Consider the following 18,668-nt stretch of genomic DNA (forward strand, 5'->3'; position numbering starts at 1 on the left):
AAGGGATGTCACCTTGGAAGCTGCCGAGAGCCAGCGTACGAATACTCACTGCCACAGGGCACAGAAACAGGAGGATCCTGCTCCATGAGGTCTACAGAAGTGTTGGCTTTCTTCTGTTTTCCAACGCAGAAAAATGGTTGGTGGCGTGCACTGGCACTACAGACCGGCTAGGTGAGGGTGGCGACACTGTCGAAGAGTATCTTCGAGTTGGCGAAGGAGAAGACCATTTGCCTTTGTCAGACTTTTTTTAACCTTTCTGGTTAGCAGAGGAAGACTCGGGTATTGGTTGGCTGAAGGGATGTAGGAAGTCTTCACGGGAGTATTTCTTCTGTCCTTTCTGGCCTGCCGGTTGTGTAACTGGTGACTTCACCCCCTGAGACGAGAGTCTGATGGCTTGTTGCACAGCTGGATGAAGAGATGGCGATGCTACCGTGACATTGGGTGATTTTATAACCTCAGAGCTGAATCTGTGTGGCCATGTCCTTCATGGAGTGAGATGTAGCAACAACAGTACTGTAAGTGCCAGACAGTAGAACACAGGGTTTGCAACTAGCCAATAACTTGCGAGCGACCGGGTATACCCAGACCACCTGGACAGCCCCTCATTGAGATACACGTGACAATCTCAAGGGGCGGCGGCATGGTCGCCATGGCAGTTAATACAGTGGGGAGAAGGAGAACAATCGCCCTCATGCATATCTTAACCACAGGTTATACATTTGGCTGAGTGTCAACAAGACATTCGAGTGGGGCTGAAAAAATGAGACTGGTAGCAAATGCCGAAGCAGAGGAAGAATAGGAGAAGGGAACAATGGAAGAAAAAGGAACAAAAAAACAGTGGTGAGACTGTTCTTATATCAGCTACAGACAATGCGGAACATTCCCAAAAACTCCCCAGATGTGTTCCGCAAGAAAGGGGCCCCGTGGTAGCCAAGCACAAATCCACCAAAGAGCGGTGAGCCCCCGGGGGGGAGCAATATTTAGTGAGAGACATATTCATTTCTGGTACTGATGTTTTATTGTTGATTGTGAGAATGAGATGACGACAAACAGTGCTATCCTCCCTTGGATCTGTCTCCATGCAGGTCATAATGTTTAAGGCAAGAGTGTCATATGGTTCAAAATAAATGTCTTGTGAACATTTAAAAATTTGTTTACCCTCAGTCAAAATCTTTATTTCCACCAAATGACTTAAGAACCTGTTCACAATACATCATAATAATTCTGCCACTGATTGGAGATTGTTCTCCATTTTTCTACATTTATATTGGGTGAAAGGTTTTAAGTGGAGACACATATGTCAAGTTCCGTAATGAAGTCACGTGGATCATTGCAATCATCTGCCTGATCGTGTTACAGCTGCCTTCTCTGGCAGTGATGTTATCTTTCTTGATATCTTCTGTTTACTATTGTGGGAATTTGGCTTAGGAAGGAAGAGTGTTTTTTTTTTTTTTTTTTTTTTCTCTCTGTGTATCAGACTATTTGACAATACTTTCTATAAAATGTTAGCCATTTGTTCAAATGTTGGTTTGGAAGGAGCTGCATATTACTGTCCTGTGTATGCAAATTCTCTTACAAGTAAAGCTGTTTATTGGACCATCTATTATTACCTCTGCTTGCAAAGAGATGCTTAGTTTTGTTAATGTTTTCCATAAAGCTTAATGCAAATGACACCACAAAAGCAGGCTGCTGCAGGCCCTTATATACTTCTTGGGTCTGGCCTATGGAATTTGCTTTGTTATTTTCATTTCTTGGATCTTGTACTGTTCGATGTATGCAAAACAATTACTACCCTAAATAGAGTGAGCATCTGAGCAATTTGTGCGCATTTCTGGAGAGCAACAAGAGCCAGTTTTATAGCTTATTCCCCACATGCTCTGTAAGTTGCCTTACTGTTACTGATATTTTATTGTGGCCATGTCTGACATCTGAAACATCATGCTGGATTTTGAACATAAGGTTTTAGTTTTGGAGGGATAAATTCACCTTTGACGTATTTGGAAAGTAGTTGTGAAACTGATGTTAAGGCAGTAGTTTTTGTAATTCACCAATGTTTTGTTGTTACATTCTTTACTTCTGTGCCTCCTTCCACTCCTCATTGCTTCTGTGATTCTGCTGTATCTATAACCAATACATCTCTTCAGCTTGAAGTGCTTGCTGTATTTAAGACTGTTGTGTTTTTGTTCTCTTACGGGATACTGACTTAGATCCTTGTCTTGCAAAAGTGCAGTCTTCTGACAATGCGTAGCTGTTTGTATCAGTAAGGTGTCATTGCACAACCTAGTGATAGATTTCAAACTCCCGACAGTATTTTTCACATCTTTATGGATATTGATGGGCACACAATTTCAAATGGATTCTCTCTCTTTTGTACAGTACACATATTTAATCATTCCTTTATCTTGTTGTACTCGTGTAACTTTGTTGTAACTACACTTTTATTTTTTTGGAGGACTAGCTTTCCAAGTGCGTTTTTAAAATGGTTCCACAATACGCTACGGAAATAAATATCCATACAGCCAGAAGACTTCTTGCAGGAGTAGTTGATTGATTTGAGGGAGGGCACCAAACAGCGAGGTCATCAGTCCCATCGGATGAGGGAAGGATGGAGAAGGAAACTGGCTTGCCTGAAGTGATTTAGGGAAATCATGGAAAATCTAAATCAGGATGGCCAGACGCAGGTTTGAACCATCGTCCTCACAAATGCGAGTCCAGTGTGCTAACCACTGTGCCACCCCGTTTGGTCTTTTGCATGGGTAAGGTACGTGCTCCTGGGGTGCTCAAGTGGCTTAGATTGGATTGGATTGGATTGATTTGGGGGAAGAGACCAAACAGCGAGGTCAATGGTCTCATCGGATTAGGGAAGGACAGGGAAGTAAGTCGGCCGTGCCCTTTCAGAGGAACCATCCCAGCATTTGCCTGGAGCGATTTAGGGAAATCACGGAAAACCTAAATCAGGATGGCTGGACGCGTGATTGAACCATCGTCCTCCCACAAGTGGCTTAGAAGTTGCCTGCTAACAACAGTTTAATCTCAATAGATAGATACCTTATTGAAGCACAGCTTAAATAAATATTAAAGGTTTTTCCATATGGATCTATGTCCTGTCCCTGAGATTTTGGTGGCTAAGCAATGATGTTCTCTATCCCAGACACAAAGTTCTGCTGTCATGTCCCATGGTTGTCACTGAAGCATACCTGAGCTTACAATTACTACTAGATTGGTATCACTGATTAGCCCCAATCTCAATGTATCTTGATTCACCAAGCCCATATCTAGTCATTTCTGACTCAACAGTGATTCAGTTTATGCAAACTGTGTTTGCAATATTAAGTAAAGAATAATCACAAGGACACTAATGGACAGTTTAACAAACTGAATCTGTTATTGCAATGTTTGATGAAGACTGCTAAAGAAGGGAAATTATTTATAAAAGCAAAGTGCATCCTTCCAAGATACTACACCAAGGTTTTATTCCATATGAATACTCACATTTATGAGGACATCATGGCACACAATAACAATGTAACAACAGCCAGTGATGTGCCTGATTCATGGTGCGCTGTAGTGGGTAAATTTCTATACAGTGACTACATGATGGACTAGCAGCTCTGGAATATACTGTGGTAGCAGAATTTGTGTTGCTATACTTCAAGATTTAGTTTCTTGAGCATTGTTACTAAGATTTAATTTTCTCAACTAATAGAATTATGAAAAAATGGAATTCAATGCCCAAGACTTCATAATCTGCCTCCAAAACATCAAAGTCACATGAAATGCTTTTCGAAAATATAAATAAATAGCTAGGTTGCTGGAATACACTTTGATGCACTCGACACTGCCACATTAAATTTTGCTTATATCATTGACACAAGTCTTTTTTGTAGTTTATTACAAATAGAAAAACCTACTCTAAATTTTATGGGCGGTGTTTTTCATCCAACATGTGAGGAACTCATGTAACATAGTAAGTAACATACATAACACCATGTGATGAAATGCAACCTCACGTCATTTAACAACAATGCTGGTGCACCAATGCCACTTACACTGAAGTCATTAGCAAAATAAAACTGCTTCAGGTCTGTTTAGTACATTCTGTAGTAAGTCATTAACATATATTACATACTAATATTATAGACGATTTTTTCAGTGGTACACAAGTTCTTCAGAAGAGTGGTATGATGTCAGACCACAAAGATGCATAAACCAATGCCCACTCTCATTAAAATTCCTCAAAAAGAAGAACGAGCATATTTTCCCCAAAAATACGTCACAACCGAATAGTGTATCAGTGCAATAGAAGGTCATAATAAATAAATGTTGGGCAAAAACTCATGTTAAATATAACAAATGTAATGACCAGTAGGCCAATTTTTTAATTGTAATTGCAAGCACAACATGGCACCCTTGCAAAATTACACTCAAAAACTAAACAGTCATTGTGAACCATTAAGATATAGTAAATTTGAAAGGCAAATTGCTAATATATTTATAGGTGCAGATGGCTGAATACAATCACTATACATTACAAGTCCATGTCAAGGACTGTAGAAGAAGCCACAAAGAGGGATCACAAGTATTTCAATCAAAAAACTTGTTAACTAACTACAGAAAAATACACGTCTTCGTGCTCATCTAGCTTGTAAGGATTTGACTGGATGAACTGTGAGTCTGAAACTTCCTGGCAGATTAAAACTGTGTGCCGGACCGAGACTCGAACTCCGGACCTTTGCCTTTCGCGGGCAAGTGCTCTACCAACTGAGCTACCCAAGCACGACTCAAGCCCCATCCTCACAGCTTTACTTCTGCCAGTACCTCGTGTCCTACCTTCCAAACTTTACAGAAGCTCTCCTGCGAACCTTGCAGAACTAGCACTCCTGAAAGAAAGGATATTGCGGAGACATGGCTTAGCCACAGCCTGGGGTATGTTTCCAGAATGAGATTTTCACTCTGCAGCGGAGTGTGCTTGGGTACCTCAGTGGTAGAGCACTTGCCCGCGAAAGACAAAGGTCCCGAGTTAGAGTCTCGGTCCAGCACACAGTTTTAATATGCCAGGAAGTTTCATATCAGCGCACACTCCGCTGCAGAGTGAAAATCTCATTCTGGAACTGTGAGACTGTTGGCTGTGTGTCTGATGCCTAATAAATGTTATAATTTGTTACATTTATAACCTATTAGCATTCTGGTCATCAAAACTGAATGATACTATATCATGAACAGAGATATTTGTTCTGTGCTCTTTTCACACAATATAGCTTTTACTTATAAATAGAACATAATAATAATAATAATAAAATAAACCATTTATGTCATATGTGAGGAAAGGGGGGGGGGGGGGGGAATCTGCATCTTTAGCATGACTGATGGCACCTCAGTTCAGTGTGTAACAAAGATATTGTCGTACGTCAGTAACTTACCTCTGCTGTCATCTTGTTGTTGAATATATCGCAGAAGTTGAGAATGCATAGCTGTAATATTCATAAAAAGTGTTTGCACGGAGCTGTCATTAGCAATGCTACGCCCACGACTTGAGTTTGATTTCATACGGTTCACAAATATTTCCACTTGACTTTTTAGAGCACCCACAAATTCCTCAATTTGAGAATCCGGTTCACCATTTTCCTGTTTCTGTTGCTGAAACATACAAAATGATGGCATAAAATTAAAGAAGAAACATAAATAGACAAAGCCGCCACACTCACTTGGAAGAAAAACACACACACACACACACACACACACACACACACACACACAGCATTAATGCTCAATGTGTTAGATCTGAACTACCCAGAAGCATGAATAACGATGGAAAAGAATTAAAGAAAAATATCAATCAATTAAAACTCAAGTTGATACAAAGGGTCAGACGGAGGAAGGAACGAAGGAATAACGAAAGTGACAAGAGAGATGATGATGATAAGAAGAATTAGTGGAAAAGTTGAGTCAAATTCCGCAAAAATTTTTGAAGCGCAGAACTGTTAGTGACAACCCATGTATAAGGTGGTTACAACAACTTTTGGGGGCCAATGTAGACAGTGAACTAATTACTGCTGGTTACCCAATTTTATAGGAATGTGGTACAGACTGTGCACTACAGGTTTCCACTGATAGCAGTGTTAGTGCCATGACTTGCCATTAGGTAGGAGAACTGGTGACGTTGGGTTGAAATAAAGCATCAGTGTGCATTGTTGCAGGCTGTCAACATGGGTCTGGACAAGGTGAGCAAGATTTTACTCGCAAAGCTGCTGTATCGAAACGACAGCAATAGTGCGGCTTCTTTTTGTGAGTATTGATGCACTGAAGGAATATGGAGAGGTTCTTTTTCCACACTGTGGTTGAAAGACATGATTTGGAAGTTGGAATTAACTAGTGATTTGGGAATTGCTCCTGGGCAAGGCGAATAGCCAATTATGCCATAAATTGTTCAAGAATTTACTGTTGCCATAGCTGAGAATGCTGGATGCAATGAGCATCTTTCAAGCAGTGCATGACCTGTGTCAGGACAACTGCCATGGTACACTGTTAAAAAAGTGCTGCCAACAATTGAATGTTACCTTCTCAGGCGAAAATCAAAATATTTTTCTTCCAATTGTTTATTCATTATTTCTCTTCTGCATGTTCTTACAAATCTTTCCACAAAGATTCACTGTCCTAAGATAACTTGTTTTTCTAAAGACCTCAAGTAACAAAGGTTTAATTATAACCACTCTGTTCAGGAATTACTTGCAGACATGTAACACATGATACTGAAGATACAGCCATCATAATGCCATCTTAGAACATAGAACATTTAAACAAGAATGGATGAAAAATGTTTAATATATAAGAGGCATAGCTGGACGGGTGTGCACAGATATTCACACCAGCTGCACTAAACTAAAGCAACAGCAAGATACTCACTATCTGGACAAAAAACAGTTGTTGTCCACAAAATTTATTACATATCCCAATAAGCTGCTCTCTAGTCATAACTGAGATTACCTTTTTATTTATTAAAGATTCCACCACTTTCATTAACGATTCCACCACATCCCAAGAAATAAACTGTAAAGCTCAAAATACAACTATTCTAATAGTGATGAAAAGAATTGTTAGAATTGATAATTTCAAAAGAACAAATTTGTCACAAGCTGCTTATTGATATAACTTTTGGATTTTAAAGAAGTTATAAATCATACACATATAAAGCTGATGCTGGCAAACAATGGTGTTGTGATAGCAGCAACAAAATTGCGTAAAAAACTTAATTTACCTGGCTACAGCTGCTACATTGCATACAGCAAAGAATTTGTAACATAACTGCAACAGTAATGAAATATGCAGAATAATTTCTAGATGAAATTTATATTTCCATACAATAATCGAAGGAATATTTTCTATTCAGAAGGTTTAAAGTTTCCTATATCTGCCAGAGATGTACTCTTAGACAAACATTAAGTCTGATGACTTACTATCCTAGGACTTGGTGCAGAAGGCTGCTGTCCAGGGCGTGGACTGCTGCGTTCAGAGCTTGCACTGGTAGATGGACCAGATGAGTCTTCATTCTGTCGCTTTTCCCAATAAGCTCGGTTCAGGTAACGAGCAAGCTCTGGGTCCTCTTCTTCCCCTTGATTTGGGCTATTGTCCTAGAAATTGTTTCATGCAAGTAATAATTTCAGTGCTACATAATCTTATGAGATGAGTTACGCAATATACTTTGAAATTATTTGTTATTTTCCAAGAAATTTTTTTAATGTGGATCACATTTTACACCAACTCTATTGCAGTATAATTAAATGAAAGAACAACGAGCTGACAACCACAACCACGTTAGTTCGGTTTTATTCAGTTAATGGTGTAAGATATAATGAAACGATATATAGAATTACTTTTGACGATTCTGGTAGTAATTATTATGAACAGTATATATAAGGCAATACAGTCAACATAAATTAATCTCTTATGTACTTCATAATCATTATTTCTTACAAAGAATACAGCCTTCATCTCACACTGCCAGCATGTTGACTTAACACATCCTTTTTACCTACAACTCATTATTCAAAAGCTGCAACACACAGCAGTGAAAAGTCACAAGACTTCTTCACGTGGGCAAAATTATGCTGTTCTCCCCATAGCCAAAATGGAGAAGCTCTTCTAATAACGATTTGCAACAATAGGTAATTTCCCCCTGTGCTAATAGGTGAAACTTGCTTTAATGGGTGCTATAATGCATAAAACTATCTAGGGGCTAATGGCTCAATTTTATATTTAAAACTGGTGACTGATGGGAGTCCATACAGGCAAAATGATGCTGGTCTGTGCTCACAATATCACACATTTAATCATCAGTGGTATTGAATATAGTGGTATGTGAGTGTATTGCACAATTTAAGTTACTAATGCATTTAGTATTAAACTAAATTAAAATTAAGTTACATGTTAAATGTTATTTATACATTTGTCCATGGTCACGGTCACTTGCACATCACACTGTGACACTTAACTTCCTCGCCATCGGCACTACTCATGTTGCTTCACACTTCCCTATCATTCACATCTCATCTCACTATCCTCCCATCCCCTGTTAACATCTCTCAGTCCATGTTTTGGTCTCTATTGTTCATATTTATCCTGAACTTGAGTAAATTCCTGAATATTTTGTTTGTTACAAGATTCAGAAACTTCCAATTTATCAGTAGTCCTAATTAACACGTGTGTTTCACACTGACGGGGGAAACAGAACCATGTCACAAGCAAGTAACTCCCGTGACTGGGCAGAGGACGCTGTTTTGATCAAAACTGACCCAGATCTCATTTTGTACAAGCACTCCACCTCCCCAAACTTGTCCTCTAAAGGCTCAACAAAAAACTGAGGCTTCATTGCCATGAAAGATTTCCGATCAACTCTCGAACATACAAGGTACTGGGGCGAATAAGATCTGCTGCCATCCTTAGCCTGACGTTCCTCCCATGGTGTGGCCAGAGAGGGGAACGATTTGGGGTCATACTTCTGTGTTGAATTCAGCTCATGATCGCTTGGGACTGCTGGTGTTTCACCACCAGTAAGAGATGATGGACTACGCTTCATTGCGTATCATTCACCCTGATGGCACCCACTCCGACCAGCGGCCCTTCCCACGGGCGCCACCCAGCTGCAGCAAAGGCCACCTGGTAGGATGGCCATTGCCGGGAGTCCCAATGCCCCAGGGCAATGGGCATTTACCCCTTGGCATACATGTAGAGTTAATGGCGCAGGCATCAGCAGAGCGATCCCTGTGTGGTCAGGGGGCTACAACCAACAGGGTACATACGGACTGGCTACCACGCTGGATATCAGGTGCAAAGAAGTCCACGGTCATTGTTGATGCAGAAATCAACACTGCATAGTGCATGGTGGAAAACACACCCAGGAAGGTGTCCTCGCCCAAGAGATGGAGAATGAGCAGGACTGCAATGCGATGATGAGAAAGTGAGCTAAATATCTTGATGCACGATTGACACGATGCAGCTTGTAAGGCGCCCTTCCCCAATTGGCTTGCTCTTCAGGAAAATTTTGAAGAATGGAGGTCAAACCCTACAAGGGACCATCTAATAAAGGCCGAAATGTGTGAAACTCCTTTTAGTCGCCTCGTACGACAGGCAGAAATTTCTTGGGCCTATTCTAACCCCCGGACCTGCTTGGGCCTATTCTAACCCCCGGACCTGCAGGGGGAGGGGGAACTATACTTAGAACAAAGAGTCAAAAGAAGGGGACATGCCACCAATATGTGAGTTATTGTCAGTCTGGCGCCACAACCACATTGTGGGAGTGGGTCGTTACGTAGGAGGAAGCAATGGGTGAGCCGGGTACGGCCAATGCGTAAACGGCATAACACTGTGGACTCCTTCCAAGAGGGGTGGAAAGAAATGCCCCAAACAGCAGTAGACTCCTTGATTGCGTGGAGTTTATTACTATGAGCAGTAGTGCTCCAGATGACATTCCACTGTTGGGCAAAGAGAGATTTGATGTAGATCCGCATATCCGCAGCTGGAATCGTGAAAGGAAATGGGGATAAGTATCTGCTGCTCTATCCAAATTGTCAGCCAATTCATTCCCTGGGATTCCCACATGACTTGAGACCCAGGGAAAGATGACTGAACAGGCAGCACTCTCAAGGGCAGAGAGAAGGTCATGGATGGCAGAGACCAAGGGGTGACATGAATAGCATCGATCGATAGCCTGCAGGCTGCTCATCGAGTCAGAACAAATTAAAACACTACGGAGGGAGGCCTGAGAAACAAAAGGAGGGCCCTGTAAGTGGCTGCTGTAAATACACTACGTGATCCTGGCAACAAATGGTGCTCGAAGCCGGTAGGAGATGTGAAAGCATATCCTACCTTATCAGTAGTCTTAGAACCATCAGAGTAAAAGATGGTGGCACCCTGGAGCTCTGCAAGGATGGCACATACAAGTCGCCGGTAAACCATAGGAGCAACAGAGACCTTAGGACCCTGGAAGAGATCGGTCCTAATCCAAGGTCTAGGCATCGCCCAGGGAGGGGCGGAGGGAGGGGGGGGAGGGTATGGGAGGAAAGACATGGGGGGCAGTCCAGTGAGTGCATATGGAGATCCTGGCAGAGGGTAGTGAGACGCTTGCCAATCGGCAATCCCACGCTGGTGTTATGAGGGAGACATCCCTCATTGGTGAAGAGCATAGGGTACATAGGATGGTCAGGGAATTGGTGAATGATGACTGCATAAGGAACAAGGAGTTGGCTCCATCAGATATGTAGAGGGGAAATCCCTGCTTCTGTGAGAAGACTATTAACAGGACTAGTGCGAAAGGCACCAATAGCCAGACGCACCCCACAATGATGGACAGGGTCAAGGAGTTTCAAAGTGGAAGGAGCTGCTGAACCATAAACCTGACTACAATAATCGAGTCTGGACAAGACCAGAGCATGGTAAAGATGGAGAACAGTTGAACGGTCTGCAGCCCAAGATGTGTGGGCCAGGAGGCAGAGAGTATTAAGCTTTCGCATGCATGTAGTCTAGGTGGCGAATGTGGGGCAGCCAGGTCAGCTTCTTATCAAAAATAAGGCCCAAGAAATGGGACTGTGCTACAACATCGAGAAGCTGGTGGCCTAAATAAAGTTCTGGATCAGGGTGTACTGTGGGTCGATGACAAAAATGCATAACCCGCATTTTGGAGGGGGAAAACTGGAAGCCATGGGCGGTGGCCCACAGAGGCCCATTGGATGTCGCCTTGGAGCTGGCACTCCGCAGACACCACCGAGTGGGAGCTGCACCAGATGCAATAATCATCAACGTAGAACACTGGGGTAACCAGAGGCCCAACAGAGGTCACAAGCCCATTTATGGTAATGAGGGAGAGAGTGACACTTAGCACAGAACCCTGTGGGATACCATTCTCCTGAATCAGAGGGGTGCTGAGTGAAGTGCCAACGTGAACCCGGAAGAGCCGGTAAGATAAAAACTCGTGGATAAAAATTGGAAGGGGACCACGGAAGCCCCAGTCATGGAGGATAACTAAAACGTGACGGCACCAAGCCATGTCATACGCCTTATGGTCAAAGGAAACTATGACAAGGTGCCGCCAGTGAGTAAAAGCCTGTAGGATGGCTGATTCCAATTGGAGTAAATGGTCAGTTGGAGATCGCCCTGCCCAGAAGCCACAATGAAGGCACCGAGATTCGAGTACCCAATATAATATGGAGTTGACCATCCTTTCGAGCAGTTTACAAAGCACATTCGTAAGCCTAATGGGGCGGTAGCTGTCTAGAGACATTGGGTTTTTCCCAGGCTTAATGACAGGCATAGCTATACTGTCCCACCACTGTGACAGAAATGCACCCGTGAGCCGGATGTGATTGAAGATCCTAAGGAGCTGTTGCCTCTGGGGAAAGTCCAAGTGTTGAATCATCTGATTGTGAATGAAATCTGGCCCTGTGGCTGTGTCTCGTGAAGAGCTAAGAGCCTGCACCAATTCCCATTCAACTGAAGGTGCTTATAGGGCTCAATGTGGTGCACGATGAAATGGAGAGGGGTCTGTTCAACTCTGTGTTTCTGCTGGAGAAAGGTAGGAGGGTAGGAAGCGGACAAAGATGCCATCACAAAGTGTGTCACAAAGTGTTCTGCAAGGACCAATGGATCAGTGCACAGAGATCCTTGGAGGTTCAGACCCTGGACAGTAGACTGTTGCTGACAGCCCAGAATGCTATGGAGCCTTGACCAAACCTGTGATAAAGAGGCATACGTCCATAGGGAGGAAACATAGTGCTCCCAGCATTCCTTTTTACTCCGCTCCATAAAGTAACGGGCCTTAGCTCGGAGACGCTTAAGAGTGAGGAGGTTGGTCTGGGAGGGGTGTTGCTTAAATCGCTGCAGCGCCTGTCGGCGGTCCTGGCAGTGACTGTGATGTCCTTGGTCCACCACGGTACTGGCCGGTGACAAGGGGGCTCTGTGGCTAAAGGGACGGCAGTGCCAGCAATATGAAGAAGAGCGGCAGAGATGCCTTGAATGACTACATCAATGGAATACAAGAGGCAGGTGTCAAAGCGGACAGCAGGCATGTATAAAGGCCAATTGTCCCAGTGGAATGCCCAATGTAGGGGCGTGTCTGCCTGGCGGCAGCAGGGGAATGAGTGTGTCACTGGAAAGTGGTCACTGCCACAAATGTCATCATGGGATGACCAATGTAGGGAAGCCACGAGGGCATGGGAGGAAATTGTGAGATCGGTAGCAGAGAAGGTGCCATGAGCGGCACTGAAGTGGGTAGGGGAACCATCGTTGAGGATACGCAAATCAAAGTCCATGGTAAGTTGGTTAATTAGGATACCCTGACCCACTGAAGTGACACTCCTCCACAGTGGATGGTGGGCATTGAAATCCTCAAGGAGGAGAAATGGGGGCGGGAGTTGCCTAAGTTGCACTATCTACCTTAATCCAGCAAGTGGCCTACCTGGAGGGAGGTAGACATTGCAAAGGGTGATTGCTGGAGTCGTTTTCACTCTAACTGCTATTACTTCCAAGGTGTACATAGGGGGTTCCAGTCACTAAGGGCATGAGAGCGAACCAAAGTGCAGACCCCACCAGATGCTATCCCAGGGCTCTGACAGAAGGCCCGATAACCACGGAAAGTTGGAGATTGGTCATCACGGAAATGCGTTTCTTTGAGAAGAAGACAGAACACAAAGTAAGAGGAGACAAGACATTGAATTTGCCGGTAGGTGACGATAGTATCCGTTGCAGTTCCACTGGATGATCATGTGGCGTGAGTCCAAGGTAGGCATGGAGGAGCCGAGGAGGTAGTCAGGCCACTTTGTCAGTATTTCTCACTGACAAGGATGGGTTGACATCCATAAATAAGATGTCGACTCAGGTTGTAAGAGGGGAGTTGACACCTCCAGGGACACTATGGGTGCCTTATCATGGGATTTATGTTTCTTCTTCTTCTCTTTCTGAGGTGGAGGAGGGCAGGACATGGGGAGGACAGGCATCCGCAAGATCGGCGACTGAAAGAGAGCAAGTGACCTTGGGGCGCACTGATGGTGCAACTAGTGGCCAAGTGGTGGTGAGAGTCTTCTGGCCTGTGAGATGCAGGAAAGAGGGTTCCTGGGAGGTAGCCCGATCACCAACAGATGCCAAAGAAGGGAGGCACTTCTTTGGCCAGGGAGGGGGACAACTCCCTGACGGGAGGTCATGGGAACTGCAGGGGAGGTGGAGGGGAGAGTGGGGTGGGGCTGGGGTACGGACGAGGGGGGTGGGAGGAGACGGAGGAGGAGGAAAGGAAGTAACAGAGACATACTTTTTGCGAGCCTCAGTGTAAGACAGGCGATCCAGGGACTTTTATTCTTGTATTTTCTTGTCTCTCTTCTAACCGGGCAATCTGGCGAGCGAGGGGAGTGGCGGTCAGCACAGTTGACACACACACAGGTGGCAGAACACAAGGGCTTCCCTCACAGACTGGGTGGCCACAGTCACCACACAAAGGGTTCACCGTACAGCGGGAAGACATATGCCCAAAACGCAAGCACCGAAAGCACCGTATAGGTGGAGGGATGTACGGCTTCACATCACATCTGTAGCACATAGCCTTGACCTTCTCTGGGAGGGTATCCCCTTCGAAAGCTAGAATGAAGGTGCCAGTATCGGTGTGGTTGTCTTTGTGACCCTTCTGCACACGCCGAACGAACTTAACGCCACACCACTCCAGATTAGCCCGGAGTTCCTCACCAGTTTGCAGGATAAGGTCCCTATGAAAAATGGCGCTCTGGACCATATTCAGAGATTGGTGAGAAGTATAGACACTGGGACATTGCCAAGACGATCACAGACACAAAGAGCTGCGGATTGGGCGGCAGAAGAAGCTTTGATCGGCAGGGAGCCCAACTGCATAGACTCCACTTCACCAAACTTATCCTAGATATTTTCCACGAAAAACAATGGCTTTATGGCAGTGAAAGTGTCTCCATCCATCCTAGTAGAGACGAGGTAACGGGGAAAGGGCTTCAGCCCAAGACAGCGAGCCTGGCCCTCCTCCCATGGTGGAGCCAGGGAAGGGAAGGCTGCCAGGGCATACGAGGCAGCATTTAAGGTTCCTTCACCATTCGAAGAGACGGCCGTGTGAGAACGGCTAGATTTTTGCAGCTTGATACACTTCACTTCATGTGCCAAGCACCCGTCCTTATACCACCCACTCCGACCAGGGTCTCTCCCCATGGGCCCCACCCAGCCACAGCAAGGGCCGTCTGGCACAGTGGTCGTTGCTGGGAGTTCCAATGCTCCAAGAAGGCAAGCAACCACGGGGAGGGGAGGGAACAGCTCAGGTATCAGTAGTGTGATGCCTGTGTTGTCAGGGGGCTCAGCCATACGGGTACACAACAGCCCCACCACACGGACTGGCTACATGTGCTGGAGACCTAGCAGGGTGGAAGGGGGCTACAGTGAGTATGGGAGAGGGGAGAAGAATCCACACCGTAGATGCTAGGGAGGGAGTTCTTCCCCATATGGCTCACACTAAAAACAGGAAATTTTGAATTGGAGGTCAAACCTCAAGTGGGGACTGAAACACCAAAAAGGGGTGAAAAAACAGGCAAAAGGAACAAAACTGCAAGCAGTACAGAAAACCAGGGGAATAGTCAGGTCGACATAAATCAGAACACCGAGAGAGGAAAAGGAGGTGGCAATGGAGAAGGAGTGGGGATAGGGAGGAAGGGGACAGGGAGAAGGATATGCAGCTAGGGATTAAAAAATGAGCTGCAATAGCTCGAGGTCCCATGTGCACCATGCACGAACTCACGAAAGAACCGTGAGCCCACTTGGGGAGGGGGGTGGGGCAGTGTCAGAAGTTATGGGGGGCAGGAGGGTGGAAAAAATTGAACAAAAAGGGAGAGGAGCGGGGAAAGATGGACGAATGTGGTGGGAGAGAGCGCAGCAACAAAGAGGGTGACAAATGAGAATGGGGAGGAGGTAATAGGACAGAGGGGGTAAAATCTTAGGTGAAGGGTGTAGGGAAAGTACAATATGGTAATTAAGGCAGTAGAGAATGTGTTGTAAGGCTAACTCCCAGCTGCATAGTATGGAAAAGCTGGAGGTGGAGGGGAAGATCTAGGTAGATCGAGAAGTGAAATCAAGCATGTTATAGCATGTTGTGCCACAGGGTAGTCTACTTTGCTCTTGGCCACAGTTTGGCGGTGAACAGCTGGCTGGCTGGTAGTCATACCAAAATTAAAAACTGTGCAATGATTGCAACAGAGCTGCCCTATGACTTGTCTGCTTTCACAGGTGGCTCAGACTCTTATGGGGTAGGATAAACCTGTGACAGGACAGGAATAGGAAGTTCTGGGAGGATGAATTGGGCAGGTGTTGCACCTGGGTCTTCCACAGGGATACGATCCTTGTGGCAAGGGATTGGGACTGGGAGTGGCATAGGGATGGACCAGGATGTTGTGGAGGTTTATTGGCATTCCGATAGGTAATCAAAGTCCTAAGGTTGTGGTTCAGTTATTCCAGTCCGGGGTGATATTTGGTGATGAAGGGGACACTCCTCTGTGGCTGACTCTTGTGGGTGGTGGGAAGATGGAGGATGTGATGGCTAATAACATGGGAGATCTGTTTGCAGACTGTCTGGGGGCTAGTGTGCCTGTTTGTGAAGGCCTTGGTGAGACCCTCAGCATACTGGGCAAATGAATTCTTGTCACAGCAGATACACCGTGCCCATGTGGCCAGGCTATAAGGGAGGGATTTTTTGGAATGAAATGGATGACAGCTGTCGAAATGCGGGTACTGTTGGTAGTTGGTGGATTTAATGTGGACAGAGGTGTGCCATCAGAGAGGTGGTCAATATCTAGGAAGGTGGCATGCTGGGTTGAGCAGGACCAGGTGAAGCAGATGGAGGAGAAGGTGTTGAGGCTGTGAAGGAATGAAGATAGAGTGTCTCGGCCATGAGTCCACATCATGAAGATATCATTAATGAAACTGAGACAGACACGGGGTTTAGCAGTTTGAGAGGCTGGGAAGGTCTCATCTAGATGGTCCATAAACAGGTTGGCATAGGAGAGCGCCATGCGGCTGCCCACGATTGTGCTGTGGATTTGTTTGAATACCTTCCCTTTAAATGAGAAGTAAGAGTGAGTTAAGATACAGTTAGTAAGGTGTATGATGAATAACGTAGTGGGTTTGGAATCTGAAGGATGTTGGGAAAGATAGTGTTTAATAGCTGTCATAGGGTTGAGGAGGAAAATGGGTTCAGGAGATATGTTCTGGGAAGGGCCTAAGGCTTTAAGCAGGGATTGTAGGTTGAGTTGGACTTCTGGGATGTGATCACTCTGGCAGAGTTTATAGGTGAAGGAGGCAAATAACTGGTAGAGGCTTCCTGCCAGTAGTCACTGTTATTCGTAACAACAGTGCAGGTACAATGATTAGGTCAGAATTTCAGTGGGGCATATTCCCTAAATCACAAGGACAGCCTCTACTAGTACAGAACTAAAAGCTGCTGTCATCCTTAGGAGAACCCAAACTGTTCCAGGGGTGCTGCACAAATTTGTGTTGGTGTTACTGTGTTGTAATGTGACTGTGCCAATCGTATAGTACTACTAGAGTTTTCGAAGCATAGTATACCATACAAAACAATTGTTTAGACATTCTACTGAAATCAGTGGACTGGACCTCTTGCTGACAAATTGCTTCATTCTCAGACTCGGTTGCACAACATATAACAGTGTGTGTATGTGGCCACGGGAGGGTGTGTGTGTGTGTGTGTGTGTGTGTGTGTGTGTGTGTGTGTGTGTGTGTGTGTGTGTCTATATATATATATATATATATATATATATATATATATATATATATATATATATATATATATAAAGAAAGAAAGAAAGTGATGAGACTTACCAAACAAAAGCGCTGGCAGGTTGATAGACACACAAACAAACACAAACATACACACAAAATTCTAGCTTTCGCAACAAACGGTTGCTTCGTCAGGAAAGAGGGAAGGAGAGGGAAAGATGAAAGGAAGTGGGTTTTAAGGGAGAGGGTAAGGAGTCATCCCAATCCCGGGAGCAGAAAGACTTACCTTAGGGGGAAAAAAGGACGGGTATACACTCGCACACACACACATATCCATCTGCATATACACAGACACAAGCAGACATTTGTAAAGGCCTTTACTCGCACACACACACACATATCCATCCGCATATACACAGACACAAGCAGACATTTGTAAAGGCCTTTACAAATGTCTGCTTGTGTCTGTGTATATGCGGATGGATATGTGTGTGTGTGCGCGCGAGTGTATACCCGTCCTTTTTTCCCCCTAAGGTAAGTCTTTCCGCTCCCGGGATTGGGATGACTCCTTACCCTCTCCCTTAAAACCCACTTCCTTTCATCTTTCCCTCTCCTTCCCTCTTTCCTGACGAAGCAACCGTTTGTTGCGAAAGCTAGAATTTTGTGTGTATGTTTGTGTGTCTATCGACCTGCCAGCGCTTTTGTTTGGTAAGTCTCATCACTTTCTTTCTTTTTAGATATATTTTTTCCACGTGGAATGTTTCCCTCTGTTATATATATATATATATATATATATATATATATATATATATATATATATATATATATCCCAGATCTTTTCCGGATTTCCCAGTTGAAAATACAATTTTTTCCAGGCGAAAATACATTACTCCACATTAAGTGACGGTATACTTTCCCTTGTAACTTTAAAGTTATCAATCCTTCAAATGGTAAAGGTTTTTATATACCAATGTAGAACTTCCCGGCACTTTAGGAGACATGACCTAGAAAAAAAAAAGACCCTCATTTTGAAATATTTTTCATGAGCAGCAGCTTGTACACTGCACATTTTATTGTGATGTGCTTCTGTCAGCCAATCATAGCTGACGTCACGTAATCTCGCCAGCCAATGACAGCAGATATTCGAAGCACAGGACACATGGAGTAGTCAACCAATAGCAGCATCATTGTTAAGCAGCATGAACACACAAATAGGAAAAGTTAATGGTTTAAATTAATATTAATGTATTATAGCCACAAGAAAAGCTAAGCTTTCACATATAATATTGGTCTTTTTTCAGTGTGTTACCCCCTAAAGATATATTAAACAGAAAAAAGCCAGTGAAACTTTAAATTATAACATAAATGTCTAGTCTTCTGGCTCGACATTT

General features: G+C 44.2%; 1 protein-coding gene across 1 annotated transcript in view; it reads right to left on the reverse strand.

The window, feature by feature from the left end:
- Positions 1 to 18,668, reverse strand: part of LOC126235696 (hepatocyte growth factor-regulated tyrosine kinase substrate) — a 125,502-nt gene that overhangs the window by 28,275 nt on the left and 78,559 nt on the right. Inside the window, exons 10-11 of the mRNA XM_049944447.1 lie at positions 7,455 to 7,628; positions 5,421 to 5,637 (exon numbers count right to left, since the gene is read on the reverse strand). Coding sequence (XP_049800404.1) covers positions 5,421 to 5,637; positions 7,455 to 7,628 — 391 coding nt within the window. The remainder of the gene's footprint in view (positions 1 to 5,420; positions 5,638 to 7,454; positions 7,629 to 18,668) is intronic.

The sequence above is a fragment of the Schistocerca nitens genome, chromosome 2 (genome assembly GCF_023898315.1).
Source record: "Schistocerca nitens isolate TAMUIC-IGC-003100 chromosome 2, iqSchNite1.1, whole genome shotgun sequence".
Lineage (NCBI taxonomy): Eukaryota > Metazoa > Arthropoda > Insecta > Orthoptera > Acrididae > Schistocerca > Schistocerca nitens.